At 43.2% G+C, this 15492-nt stretch overlaps 1 protein-coding gene across 10 annotated transcripts in view; it reads left to right on the plus strand.

Moving 5' to 3' along the window:
- The window catches only part of LOC112259691 (gastrula zinc finger protein XlCGF57.1), a 1127091-nt gene that overhangs the window by 941223 nt on the left and 170376 nt on the right, over positions 1 to 15492 (plus strand). For 2 of the 10 annotated variants that reach the window (XM_042329381.1, XM_042329380.1), the window contains exon 2: positions 8341 to 9993. The exons of 7 other annotated variants lie outside the window; for them this stretch is intronic. In XM_042329381.1, coding sequence (XP_042185315.1) covers positions 8341 to 9164 — 824 coding nt within the window. In that variant the 3' untranslated portion in view covers positions 9165 to 9993. Of the gene's footprint in view, positions 1 to 3672; positions 3796 to 8340; positions 9995 to 15492 lie in introns of those variants that run through there. One more of the 10 variants, XM_042329379.1, reaches the window with a different exon arrangement.

The following is a 15492-nucleotide window of genomic DNA, read 5'->3' on the forward strand; positions in this document are numbered from 1 at the left end:
TCGGGTCCTTCTCAACAATGCAGAATACAATAAAAATAGAAACACAATAGTAACACATGGAATAAGTTGGTCTACACAATGAGCAATGATAGCTTGGCTCTGTGCAGGGTTGCTATGTGCAGGAGTATGAGGAAATGTAGGTAGATATTAGAGGTCGACCGATTATGATTTTTCAACGCAGATACCGATTATTGGAGGACCCCAAAAAAAGCCGATACCGATTATTCGTTGATTTTTATTTATTTGTAATAATGACAATTAAACAATACTGAATGAACAATGACCACTTTTATTTTAACTTAATATAATACATCAATACAATCAATTTAGTCTCAAATAAATAATGAAACATGTTCAATTTGGGTTAAATAATGCAAAAACAAAGTGTTGGAGAAGAAAGTAAAAGTGCAATATGTGCTATGTAAGAAAGCTAATGTTTAAGTTCCTTGCTCAGAACATGAGATCATATGAAAGCTGGTGGTTCCTTTTAACATGAGACTTCAATATTCCCAGGTAATAAGTTTTAGGTTATAGTTATTATAGGAATTATAGGACTATTTCTCTCGTGGTTAGCAGATGTTTATTGGTCACACAAACGTGGTTAGCAGCCCGTCAGGAAGTCCAGGACCTGGGCTACAACACAAATCAAATCAAACACAGTGCAATGAGGAATTCATTATTGTTATCAAGTGAATACACCATTATTGTCCATAGGCTGTAAAACTGCAGTGATGTGGGCTAATTTGAATAGCCACTCACACCTGTTTTGTTTCATGCTGAACTAACAGCCTTGGCCTGATTATGCAACCGTTTTGAATCATTTTGGGTCTATTCTTGACAGTTTAGCAGGCCACTCATATCGTGTAATGTCTATTTTAGTTGGGATGTAGCCCGGTGTTAAGATAGGCCAACTATAGGAAAATATCTCCTTCTCCTTTCTAACTCCTCACCTGTTAATACTATAGCCTATTTTACATTAAGCGAGCATCTCTCCTCCAATAGGCTGTTAGTAGGCAAAATATAAAAAGCTGAAATAAGTGTCCAACAAGCTATTTTTTTGTCTGTCTTTTTCCTGGGACTCTGACAAGATTTCAAAGGATTAGCTTGTGGCAGAACAATTAAGACAGACAGGCTCAAGATGTAGCCTATAGCCTAAGTTAGAAGCTAAGTATATTAGCCCATAATTCATAACATCAATGTTAAGCTTTAATATTTCGGTGAAAATATCCAGTCAATGGAAGAAGAAAACCGGATCAGATAATGAAATCATAGGTAGCCTACACTATGTGTATGAGGCTGCGTTAAGTGTGGTCCTGCCCAGTCCCCGTAGGTAGGAGCTGCCCTATCGCTTACATCTTTTAGGGACAAGAAATGTACCCTACACTAGGTTACTACGACAACACAATGCGATTAAGCGATGTTTTTTTTTTACAAAACTCTAGTCTAGGCTCTAAACTGCAATGAATCACCAATGTGATTTGAATAACCGCTCAAAAGCCTGGTGTTTTGAAAGCATATTTATTTTTGAAATAACTGCATCTTGCCTGCCTGATTGGGCAACCATTTGGATCAGTTATGTGTTTTCTCTGCAGTTTAGCCTACACGGTCCAGGCACATCAGCAGGACAGTAATACATGGGGTATTTTGTCATGATGTCTCCGCTAACAGAAACATGCTAATGCGGGAATTTCTAGTGGCGCGCATATGAATTATGCTACAGTGTGAGCACGGAGGAAGTTGTCCATAGTTTTCCGCGTTTGTCTTCCGTGTTTTTTTTAAAAACGTTTTGAAAATGAGGTAGATAGTCCCAATCCGTAGTAGATAAGTAGCTCTTTTGGCTCCCAAACGGCTCTTTAAAAAAATATATATATTTTGTATTTCAAGTCAAACAGTTTGTGATAGTTTGACTATGATTGGTGTTAAAACAATTCTAATTAAATGATTAAATGAAATCATACTCTACCTTAACCACAATGTATTTAAAAATGCATTGGTTTGTTATGAAATAGAATGCTATTACACATGTGCATTTCAAGTTTAACTTTTTAATGTATATATACGAAGTGCATATAAATCTAACCATTCAAAACGGAAACAATCTGAACAGTATAATAGAATATTTCACCATATCAAAGAAAAATAAATAACAATGTGCAAAACTGCAGCATCCCACTTAAAACATTAAACTGGTCCCTATTTTCTCTCTCTTCTTTAGTGCCATGTTATAACCAGCAGCACACAACAATGCTGACCATATTTGGCTTTTGTGAGAGATTTGCATTCAGAAATGCAAGCTGCCTCACTTTTGAGGGTCTGATGTGGTTTCTTCTCTCAGTAATTATTTGTCCTGTTTTCGAGAAGACCCTCTCAGAGGGAACGGATGTGGCCACTATGCAGAGTCTCCCTGTCATGACTTTAGTAAGACGTGGGTAGACAGAGGCCTTGTTCTCCCACCAGCTCAGGGGATCTGCAGATCTTTGGAGGAGGGGCTCCTCCAAATAGGATCGGACCTCCATTATGGCATCTGCTGAGGGATTCCTTCGTGCTGCATCCCCAGTTGCTCTCTCGTCAAACAGCATTCAAACAGCAGACGTTTGTGGCACTACTGCTGGTGCTTTTGCTCCATCTGCTCCCTCTTCTTCCTGTTGCCCTGGTGCCTGAGCCAGCTGACTGCTGGGGCTGTCCCTGAGCCAGCTGACTGCCTGTCCCTTCTTCCTGTTGCCCTGGTGCCTGAGCCAGCTGACTACTGGGGCTGTCCCTCCCTCTTCTTCCTGTTGGCCTGGTGCCTGCCTGACTGGGGCTGTCCCTCCCTCTTCTTCCTGTTGCCCTGGTGCCTGAACCAGCTGACTACTGGGGCTGTCCCTCCCTCTTCTTCCTGTTGCCCTGAGGTGCCTGAGCTGACTACTGGGGCTGTCCCTCCCTCTTCTTCCTGTTGCCCTGGTGCCTGAGCCTGACTACTGGGGCTGTCCATCCCTCTTCTTCCTGTTGCCCTGGTGCCTGAGCCAGCTGACTACTGGGGCTATCCCTCCCTCTTCTTCCTGTTGCCCTGGTGCCTGAGCCAGCTGACTACTGGGGCTGTCCCTCCCCTCTTCCTGTTGCCCTGGTGCCTGAGCCAGCTGACTACTGGGGCTATCCCTCCCTCTTCTTCCTGTTGCCCTGGTGCCTGAGCCAGCTGACTACTGGGGCTATCCCTCCCTCTTCTTCCTGTCCCTCCCTGACTACTGGGGCTGTCCCTCCCTCTTCTTCCTGTTGCCCTGGTACCTGAGCCAGCTGACTACTGGGGCTGTCCCTCCCTGCTGCTGAGGTTATTCTTTGAAGAGCCTCATCAATCGCTCTGGCATCACTAAAGGCTAACTTCTTACACCTGGGGTCAAGTGCAGCGGTTTCTGATAGCACGAGATTATATTCCATTCTGTGGAACTTTCTGTCCATTGATGAACATAGGGTGTCCATTAACTCTGGCTGTGATTGGCTGCAGACCCTTACACAGGAGTATAACTTTTGAGGCTGTCACATAGCTGGAAAGAGGGAACAGTAACTTATTAGTTCAGGTTTGTGTTTTGTCTACTGATACTACATTCTCACCTACTGCTCATCTACATATATAATACTGGATTAAATAATGATGTAGTAATAACTGCTTACTGTACCTCTCTCCACTGATCTCCACAGTGACCTGCTCAAAGGGTTCCAGGACTCTGCACACCTCCTCCACCTCCTCCACCACCTCCTCCACCACCTCCTCCACCACCTCCTCCACCACCTCCCATTCCTCTCGGGTCAGAGCATCTACAGGTGTTTTGACAATAGCCAGGGTAGAGATGATGGCATCCTTTGACTCAAGAAACCAGTTCCAACATATAAAATGTTGAATTCCACCTTGTAGTGCAGTCTTGTTTAGGCCTCAGCTCAGGCATCCCCATCTGGTGTTGTGTAGACTTTAGTTTTTCAGCACCTACTGTACTCCTGTGGACGTATTCCACAGCTGCTTTCACGTTGTCCACAGTGGGCTTCATCACCTTCAGAGCATCTCTGATAATCAGGTTGATTGTGTGGGAAAGACATGGATGTTGGGTCCATTTTAAAATGTTCATGGCTTTGGTGATGTTAGCTGCATTGTTGCTAACACAACAGACCACTTTTCCATCTACTTGCCATTCTCTGGCCCCCCTCAACAGTTCCTCTGCCAAATTCTCTGAGGTGTGTCTGTCGCTGAACTCAAAGCAGTCCAGAAGACAGACAGCTAGACATCGAGAAATCTTCAATGAACCGACATGTAAGAAGTGGTTACTCTTGATGTCCAGCAGTCAGTGGTAAGGCAAACTGCAGTAGCTTTTTGGACTCTTTCCCGCACTGAAGCCTGTATGCTCTCGTACAATTATGGAATTTTGAAAGGGTTTTCCTGCTTGGAATTGTGTACATTGGATTTAGTCTATTGCTATAATTTCTAAAACCTCTGTCCTCCACGATCGAAAATGGCTGGAAATCGGTGGCAATCATTTTAGCCAATGCAATATCAATTTGGCATTGTTTTGCTACAGACATAGACTTTGGCATAAACTGGTCCATAGACGACTACATTGCTGTGGGTCGCGGAGTACGCCTACTTGACTGAGTGGATACATCTCCACGTGTGGAGGTGCTGGCTCCACCACTATCACTAGCAGGCCCGCTAGTTTCTCGAGGCTCTGCTACAGCTAGCTTCACAGTTGGGTGCACAGTTCCCATACGCCGGTCTAGGTTGTGCGTAGAACCGGCTTTATATGAGATTTTGTTTTGGCAAATTCTACGCTGTGCTCTAACATTGTCTACATTTATTAAGTTGCATTCAAATGCTACTGTGCTTCCGACTCATTTTCCAGCTGTTGTTTTCACAGCTGTCCTTCCTCTCTCTCCTGGGCTGCTAAGTCTGTGACTGTGAGCGAGTTGACTCTGCCCTCCCACACACACCTTTGGTTCATTGGTTGACACTGCGTGTCTGATTGACAGGAACAACAGTGAGGCTGTTAGTCTGAGCAGACAGTCAGAACGAATGTGCGTGCACACATAATTTGTTAATTCTATTCATTTAAATCTTTTGATTATTCATATCTTTATTTTTTATAAATAGATTCGGCTCTTCTGATATTGCTTGCCAGCTCCCAACGTTAACCTACAAGAGCCGGGCTCCCAACGTTAACCTACAAGAGCCGGGCTCCCAACGTTAACCTACAAGAGCCGGGCTCCCAACGTTAACCTACAAGAGCCGGGCTCCCAACGTTAACCGACAAGAGCCGGGCTCCCAACGTTAACCTACAAGAGCCGGGCTCCCAACGTTAACCTACAAGAGCCGGGCTCCCAACGTTAACCTACAAGAGCCGGGCTCCCAACGTTAACCTACAAGAGCCGGGCTCCCAACGTTAACCTACAAGAGCCGGGCTCCCAACGTTAACCTACAAGAGCCGGGCTCCCAACGTTAACCTACAAGAGCCGGGCTCCCAACGTTAACCTACAAGAGCCGGGCTCCCAACGTTAACCTACAAGAGCCGGGCTCCCAACGTTAACCTACAAGAGCCGGGCTCCCAACGTTAACCTACAAGAGCCGGGCTCCCAACGTTAACCTACAAGAGCCGGGCTCCCAACGTTAACCCACAAGAGCCGGGCTCCCAACGTTAACCCACAAGAGCCGGGCTCCCAACGTTAACCTACAAGAGCCGGGCTCCCAACGTTAACCCACAAGAGCCGGGCTCCCAACGTTAACCCACAAGAGCCGGGCTCCCAACGTTAACCTACAAGAGCCGGGCTCCCAACGTTAACCTACAAGAGCCGGGCTCCCAACGTTAACCTACAAGAGCCGGGCTCCCAACGTTAACCTACAAGAGCCGGGCTCCCAACGTTAACCTACAAGAGCCGGGCTCCCAACGTTAACCTACAAGAGCCGGGCTCCCAACGTTAACCTACAAGAGCCGGGCTCCCAACGTTAACCTACAAGAGCCGGGCTCCCAACGTTAACCTACAAGAGCCGGGCTCCCAACGTTAACCTACAAGAGCCGGGCTCCCAACGTTAACCTACAAGAGCCGGGCTCCCAACGTTAACCTACAAGAGCCGGGCTCCCAACGTTAACCTACAAGAGCCGGGCTCCCAACGTTAACCTACAAGAGCCGGGCTCCCAACGTTAACCTACAAGAGCCGGGCTCCCAACGTTAACCTACAAGAGCCGGCTCGTTGGCGAACGACCCATCACTATTAGATAGAACATTGTGCCCCACCCGCCTTTGGAGAAAGCAACCCGTGGTTACCTAGGTTACCCCGTTGTCTCACAGTAAAAAAATATATATATATATATATTGTCTGCTTGTTTAAGTCAATTACAAAATTACATTTTAAGAGAAATATGTCTAAACATGTCTAAAAATAATAATTTTCAGTATTGTACCAGAGCGTTCTCACTACTTAGAAAAGCAAAATATTGTAGGGCTTCCCTCATGCCCCTTTTTCATGATGGTGCTAGCTAGCAACCGGCCGGAACATTTAGACGGCCAAGACCAACAACACAAACAAACAGACGACTGTATACAGCTACAAACAGTGAATGGCGTTACAAACGGTCTAAACTAAACAAGTTAAATGTGTTAACTGTGATGAAATGTTTTCCACATACATAGCTAGCTATGTGTAGCCTACTTGTGTAGCCTCCCCACAATTTCCCACTCTCTCATGCAGAATAACCTGAAGCCACAGTGCTTTACTCACAGGCTATATTTACATGCGCAGTAGCATTAGGTTGGGATTTTTGACCTGGTTATGTGTACTGGACGTTAAACAACACAGCAGCCTTTCGCCATGTTTTGTTTCTGTATAACAAAAAATCAAGTTGGCAGCGGGGGTCAATGGGAAATAATGTTTGTTTTCCCCAATTAGCGACTGTGCTCGAGGGGAATTCCTTATTATGTATTACTTGAACCCCGAATTTCAGAAAAATTGGTCACAGAATTTCTGCAATTCACTTGGCTACAATGTGAAATCATAGTAGTCACAAAACCCTGTTTTGTGCGGCTACATTGCGCAAGTGGACACCTGATGCTCCCAGAGAGATTCTCGCGTAAAATACAGAGGTAGCCATTACTCCAATCGGCCCTACTGAAAAACGAATTGTCCCGATGGATGTATTATTGTGTTGCCATGTGTTGCTGCCTTGCTATGTTGTTTCTTTAGGTCTCTCTTGATGTTGTTTTCTCTCTTGTTGTGATGTGTGTTTTGTCCTATATTTATATTTAATTATTATTTAAATATATTTTTAATCCCAGCACCCGTCCCCACAGGAGGCCTTTTGCATTTTGGTAGGCCGTCATTGTAAATACGAATTTGTTCTTAACTGACTTGCCTAGTTAAATAAAATAAAAATGACTAAATGAAATAAAATACAGGCAGGTGCTCTAGCTCCAGCACAATGGGAAATTATCAAATATGAAACCAATATCCAAAGTGGAAACACATTTACCTGGCAGTGACAACGTCTGGAGAATCTAGTTTATTGTTCACCCTTGGTTGTACAGGCAGGTGCTGTAGCTCCGGAACAATGGGATATTATCCACCGTAATGCAGAGCCATGCCACAATCATTTTACCATTATATAACTGGGTATTCAAGTCACAAACAGACTGGACACAGCAGGTTATAAACCCACAATGACACACGTTATTGAACCAATACAGTGTCATAGGAAGTGTGGCTCGCGACGACTAACAATTCAAAAATACGACTGAACAAAATGGCTTCTTCTCTTCATATTATCAGGAAGTTATTGAAAAATCATTCTAGTCTTTCAATCATTGATTTTAAATTCGAATTGACCCCCAACAATGATGTCTAAAGGCTGTATATAGGTCAACTCTGTTACCAGGCTGTATAGCAGGGTAACCTCTGTATCCAGGCTGTATAGCTGGGTAACCTCTGTATCCAGGCTGTAAAGCTGGGTAACCTCTGTATCCAGGCTGTAAAGCTGGGTAACCTCTGTATCCAGGCTGTAAAGCTGGGTAACCTCTGTATCCAGGCTGTATAGCTGGGTAACCTCTGTATCCAGGCTGTATAGCTGGGTAACCTCTGTATCCAGGCTGTATAGCAGGGTAACCTCTGTATCCAGGCTGTATAGCTGGGTAACCTCTGTATCCAGGCTGTATAGCTGGGTAACCTCTGTATCCAGGCTGTATAGCAGGGTAACCTCTGTATCCTGGCTGTATAGCAGGGTAACCTCTGTATCCTGGCTGTATAGCAGGGTAACCTCTGTATCCAGGCTGTATTGGTAACCTCTGTATCCTGGCTGTATAGGTAACCTCTGCTCCTCCTCTCCTTCCCTCCAGACTCCCTACAGCCCTCTGTCTCTGAAGAGGAGGTTCACCCAGAGCAGCAGCACTGTGAGCAGGAATGGAGCCCCAGTCTGGGACAGAAGGACCCAGAGACCAAACAGATTAAAGAGGAAGACCAGGATCTCAGGACCAGTCAGGAGGAAGAGCAGCTTCAAGGGCTCTTTGTTACTAAAGACTCCATATTCACTACTTCCTGTGTGAAAAGTGAATGTGATCAGGAGGACCCACTTCAGTCCTTGACTCTTCCCCAAACCCAGACTGTGGAGAACAGAGAGAGAGACTCTAAACCAGTGAATCTCAAACATTCTGTCACTGTGACCCACATTAAGGGTCTCAACATTCCCTGTGACCCTCCAGATAATCAAAACAATGCCTACAGACACAGTTCAGCTGTAAGCAGCTACACAGTAGGACTTGACAGCAGCCCACCGTTGGATCTGAACCCACCAATGGGGGAACCCTGCACCTGCCCCTTTTGTGGCAAGAACTTCAAACAAAAAGGACACCTGTCCATGCACATGAGGATTCACACAGGAGAGAAACCTTTTAGCTGTGGTGACTGTGGGAAGAGCTTTATTCAGAAGGGGGACCTAAGGAGGCATATCCTGACTCACACAGGAGAGAAACCATTCAGCTGTAATTTTTGCTGTAAAAGCTTCAGTCAAAAAGGGGACCTAAGGAGGCACATCCTGACTCACACAGGAGAGAAACCACATGGCTGCTCCGTCTGTGGTAGAACGTTCATTCGTAAGGCTCATCTGCTGAAGCATGTGGATAACGTCCACAAAGAAAGAAAGAACTGGATGGAAACTAATTAGGACAAAGATCTCTTGTCAGACGATGGGAATAACATGCAGGATGTGGACAACACACTTAGGAAAGCAAATCAAATACTCTGGATAATTTCAGGGTTTCAGATAAATAGATGCGTGATCAAGTTATGTTTTTCAACATTCTATGTAAATAAAGTTTGATTTGATTCGAATGATGATGTAATGATTCAACATTACACAGTAATGTAGGAGGCTCGCCGGTCTGCTGTTCAGTCTGTTGATGTTTTCACGTTATTAGAAACAGGAATTCCTGGTCCTTTGATTTAAGAATGTCTCCCAGGTGATAAGAGAATGGTCTGACTGATGTTATTTAGACATCCTACTGTTTGCATCCCACTACTGGCATCCTACTGTTGGCATCCCACTGTTGGCATCCTACTACTGGCATCCCACTACTGGCATCCTACTGTTGGAATCCTACTACTGGCATCCTACTGTTGGCATCCTACTACTGGCTTGCCTCTGAAGTTAAGTAGGGTTTGTCCTGGTTGGTTCCTGGATGGGAGACCAGGTGCTGCAGGAAGTGATGATGGAGGGCCAGTAGGAGGCACCCTTTCCTCTGGTCTAAAAAAATATCCCAATCCCCCAGGGCAGTGATTGGGGACACTGCCTTGTGTAGGGTGCTGTCTTTCGGATGGGAAGTTAAACGGGTGTCCTGACTGTCTGTGGTCACTAAAAGATCCCATGGGACTTATCGTAAGAGTAGGGGTGTTAACCCCGGTGTCCTGGCTAAATTCCCAATCTGGCCCTCAAACCATCACGGCCACCTAATAATCCCCAGTTTACAATTGGCTCATTCATCCCCTCCTCTCCCCTGTAACTATTCCCCAGGATGTTGCAGTAAATGTGGATGTGTTCTCAGTCAACTTACCTGGTAAAATAACAGATAAATAAAGAATGTCTCAAAACCAAGTTATTGTCTGTCAGTTTGTTTGTGCACTCTGCTTTGGAGAAAAGCATGGCTGGAAGAGGGGAATTTATTGTGAACATGCCTTCCATATTTAGACACAGAGAGGAATTTATTGTGAACCTGCCTTCCATATTTAGAGACAGAGAGGAATTTATTGTGAACCTGCCTTCCATATTTAGACACAGAGAGGAATTTATTGTGAACCTGCCTTCCATATTTAGAGACAGAGAGGAATTTATTGTGAACCTGCCTTCCATATTTAGACAGAGAGAGGAATTTATTGTGAACCTGCCTTCCATATTTAGACACAGAGAGGAATTTGTTGTGAACCTGCCTTCCATATTTAGACACAGAGGAATTTATTGTGAACCTGCCTTCCATATTTAGACACAGAGAGGAATTTATTGTGAACCTGCCTTCCATATTTAGACACAGAGAGGAATTTATTGTGAACCTGCCTTCCATATTTAGACACAGAGAGGAATTTATTGTGAACCTGCCTTCCATATTTAGACACAGAGAGGAATTTATTGTGAACCTGCCTTCCATATTTAGACACAGAGAGGAATTTATTGTGAACCTGCCTTCCATATTTAGCCACAGAGAGGAATTTATTGTGAACATGCCTTCCATATTTAGACACAGAGAGGAATTTATTGTGAACCTGCCTTCCATATTTAGACACAGAGAGGAATTTATTGTGAACCTGCCTTCCATATTTAGACACAGAGAGGAATTTATTGTGAACCTGCCTTCCATATTTAGCCACAGAGAGGAATTTATTGTGAACCTGCCTTCCATATTTAGCCACAGGGAGGAATTTATTGTGAACCTGCCTTCCATATTTAGCCACAGGGAGGAATTTATTGTGAACCTGCCTTCCATATTTAGCCACAGGGAGGAATTTATTGTGAACCCGCCTTCCATATTTAGACACAGAGAGGAATTTATTGTGAACCTGCCTTCCATATTTAACCACAGGGAGGAATTTATTGTGAACCTGCCTTCCATATTTAGCCACAGGGAGGAATTTATTGTGAACCTGCCTTCCATATTTAGACACAGAGAGGAATTTATTGTGAACCTGCCTTCCATATTTAGACACAGAGAGGAATTGGTGTCTAACACATCAGAGAAACAACAACAAAAGGATTAAATCCTAGATCCCCCTATTACCTGCTGTAATTGTTTCCCCTCATGTAGTTATCTATTCCATTATTACTGGTCTGGACCTTGTAGTAAAACCCCTGATTATATAAAAGTATGGATATTTTTTAAATATGCTTTCAAGAAATCGCCTTGCGTTTATCTGAGAGTATTTCCCATCAACTCTAACCTTATGCTGCTCATTCATGATATTGATTTAATCTCATATAGAGTCGATTCCTGATTAATAATTGATTCTCCCAGATCCTCCTATTCTTATGATAACCACTGTTTGTCTACATGTAGTCATCGTTCTACTTTACTACTGGTCTGTAGGCTGCCTTGCACAGTAAACTCCCATCCAGATGGGGGCGCTGTTGTTGGTTTCTGGCTTCGTCAACATCTATTCTAGAACCAAGGAGTTTTCTTCAATTCCTTGAGTAGAACACGGGATGGTTGGTTGACTCTGGATTGTCAGTGGTTATGTCTTGTTGTTTATTCTTCTTCTCGAAGAAAAAAGTTGCTGATAATATACCGTTTCTGTATGGATCGCTTATTGGGAAGGTTTCTAACGACAAATATTTGGTTCTATGGTTCAATGAGCGATATAAATGAAAAGATAATGTCATAAAATGTTGAAACATGGTGTAAGAAGGTGGTGAATCTTATGCGTTCGGTCTCTGGTTATGAATTGGGTGCTGACAGACCATCGTTGATGGATATTTATAGAGCTCTGATCAAGACAACAATTGATTACGGGTGTATAGTTTTTTGGAACAGGGGTGAAAACTTGGCTTCAGAGGCTGGGCAGAATCCAGTATACAGCTTTAAAGATATGTATTGGTGCATTTAAATCGACATATGTATGTGCCATACTAGTAGAGGCAGATGAGATGCCTTTGGATATATGGCGTAAAAAATGGTCATTAACTTATTGGGTTGAAAGGCTGAGAGGTTGAGCATCCCACTGCTATTGTTCTAGATGCCTGTTGTGGATATACCAGTAGACACGGCAGTGGTTTTTGGTTGGACAGTGTCGTGGAAATATTGAATCAAATATTTCTCAGACGTGTAAATTCAATTAGACTTTATTACAAAAGTAACAGAAGCCGATCAATTCCTTGGGAAGAACTGCTCTCTCCAGTCTCGGTACTCAGCGTTCATACATGTCCACTCTTGCATGACGTACATAGCCACTACTTTGTATGTAAATGATTAACACCCCTTGGCCTTGCGCCACCATTATCTTTCTGTCTCAATTCTGTCTTGTTTAACATCCACATCTTATCACAACTTATCTTACACAAGTTTAGATTATATTGGTGGTGACATCACAGTTCTAATATAAAAACATATTTAAAAAAACATTTATTGCATATAAATCAAATCAAATGTATTTATATAGCCCTTCGTACATCAGCTGATATCTCAAAGTGCTGTACAGAAACCCAGCCTAAAACCCCAAACAGCAAGCAATGCAGGTGTAGAAGCACGGTGGCTAGGAAAAACTCCCTAGAAAGTCCAAAACCTATGAAGAAACCTAGAGAGGAACCAGGCTATGTGGGGTGGCCAGTCCTCTTCTGGCTGTGCCGGGTGGAGATTATAACAGAACATGGCCAAGATGTTCAAATGTTCATAAATGACCAGCATGGTCCAATAATAATAAGGCAGAACAGTTGAAACTGGAGCAGCAGCAAATGTTCCTAATATAAGTGCATTTCTAATATTACTTGATTAATAATACAAACATATCTTTCTGTCCAGTATGTTACATGTCTCCCTAATACATATAGATGGCTTGTGGTTCAAGTATTGAGGCCTATGTTGACTATGAATGATGAACCCATGTGGATGTTCAGCAGTCTCCACAGGACGAGACATGACTCAGAACAGTCAAGTCTGTATTGATCCAGCCTGCCACGTCCACATAGATTCTGCTCAAGTGCTGTTTCTTCATGTCTCATGATCAAACCCTGTGGTTGATGCTGCTTTGTACACTCACAGAAAGTCATCCTTCATTCTGCTTATGTAACAGTACAACTTTAGTCTGTCCCTCCCCTCGCCCCGACCCGGGCTCGAACCAGGGACCCTCTGCACACAGACAACAGTCACCCTCGAAGCATCGTTACCCATCGCTCCACAAAAGCCGCGGCCGTTGCAGAGCAAGGGGAACCACTACTTCAAGGTCTCAGAGCGAGTGACGTCACCGATTGAAACGCTATTTAGCACGCACCACCGCTAACTAGCTAGGCGTTTCACATCAGTTACACTTACACATGTCTAATAGTTTACCCCGTGTTGATTCTGCTTACTGCTCCTGGAAAACAGTATAGGTAATGGAAAATCCCCTTCATGTCAGGGAAACTCTCCTACAACAGTTGGAAAGCTGGCTGATGACAGTGGTTTGAGGGAGTTGGAGGTTGGCCCTTCTGTGGGGATAGTGGGTGCTCCTCCATGGTTACTCCCAGATCCTGTCGTTGATCTAACCTTGGTAGAGAAAATATCAAATTGGCCATAAGTCAGTGATACAGGGAAACTGGTTGATAATTACGTTGGTAGAAGTTTTTATGCATTTTTACCGCTTTTCACAGATGGATCCAAACGACCCAGATTGTGGGCGTAAAGGAGCAGGTGTTTACCTTCCTGAATTTGATGGGCAGATATGTAGAAAACTAACAGGTGAACTGTTAGGTGATCATGAGATAAAGAGGTCGTGATATTGACGTAACTTTTGTTCTGTCGTGATATTGAGATAAAGAGGTTGTGATTTTGACATAACTTTTGTTATGTCGTGATATTGAGATAAAGAGGTTGTGATCATGAGATAAAGAGGTTGTGATCATGAGATAAAGAGGTCGTGATATTGACGTAACTTTTGTTATGTCGTGATCATGAGATAAAGAGGTTGTGATATTGACATAACTTTTGTTATGTCGTGATATTGAGATAAAGAGGTTGTGATCATGAGATAAAGAGGTTGTGATCATGAGATAGAGGTTGTGATCATGAGATAAAGAGGTTGTGATCATGAGATAGAGGTTGTGATATTGACATAACTTTTGTTATGTCGTGATATTGAGATAAAGAGGTTGTGATATTGACATAACTTTTGTTATGTCGTGATATTGAGATAGAGGTTGTGATCATGAGATAAAGAGGTTGTGATCATGAGATAAAGAGGTCGTGATATTGACGTAACTTTTGTTATGTCGTGATCATGAGATAAAGAGGTTGTGATATTGACATAACTTTTGTTATGTCGCAATATTGAGATAAAGAGGTTGTGATCATGAGATAAAGAGGTTGTGATCATGAGATAAAGAGGTTGTGATCATGAGATAAAGAGGTTGTGATCATGAGATAGAGTTTGTGATCATGAGATAAAGAGGTTGTGATATTGACATAACTTTTGTTATGTCGTGATATTGAGATAGAGGTTGTGATCATGAGATAAAGAGGTCGTGATATTGACAACTTTTGTTCTGTCGTGATCATGAGATAAAGAGGTTGTGATCATGAGATAAAGAGGTTGTGATCATGAGATAAAGAGGTTGTGATATTGACATAACTTTTGTTATGTCGTGATCATGAGATAAAGAGGTTGTGATCATGAGATAAAGAGGTTGTGATCATGAGATAAAGAGGTTGTGATCATGAGATAAAGAGGTTGTGATCATGAGATAAAGAGGTTGTGATCATGAGATAAAGAGGTTGTGATCATGAGATAAAGAGGTTGTGATCATGAGATAAAGAGGTTGTGATCATGAGATAAAGAGGTTGTGATCATGAGATAAAGAGGTTGTGATCATGAGATAAAGAGGTTGTGATCATGAGATAAAGAGGTTGTGATATTGACATAAAGAGGTCGTGATCATGAAATAAAGAGGTCGTGATCATGAAATAAAGAGGTCGTGATATTGACATAAAGAGGTCGTGATATTGACATAAAGAGGTCGTGATATTGACATAAAGAGGGAACTTTTTGAATTTTTTTTATTCATATGTTCTCCCTGGACTTCCGTAGCAATGGGCTTTTTTCGGACCTAAAACTTGTCTCCTGCCCTCTCGCCTTTGCGACAACGACTCCCGTTGTTAGGGGGCGGAGGTACATTAGCATGACATCATTGCGTACAGTTCTCTGCTGTAATGCAATTGATTGGTGTTGATGACGTGAATATGTATTGGGGTTGATATCCATACAAGCATCATACTCACAGGTATGGTACTCCGATGTTTACCTCAACGTAGCCTCCATTC

The sequence above is a fragment of the Oncorhynchus tshawytscha genome, linkage group LG10 (assembly GCF_018296145.1).
Source record: "Oncorhynchus tshawytscha isolate Ot180627B linkage group LG10, Otsh_v2.0, whole genome shotgun sequence".
Taxonomy (NCBI): Eukaryota; Metazoa; Chordata; class Actinopteri; order Salmoniformes; family Salmonidae; genus Oncorhynchus; species Oncorhynchus tshawytscha.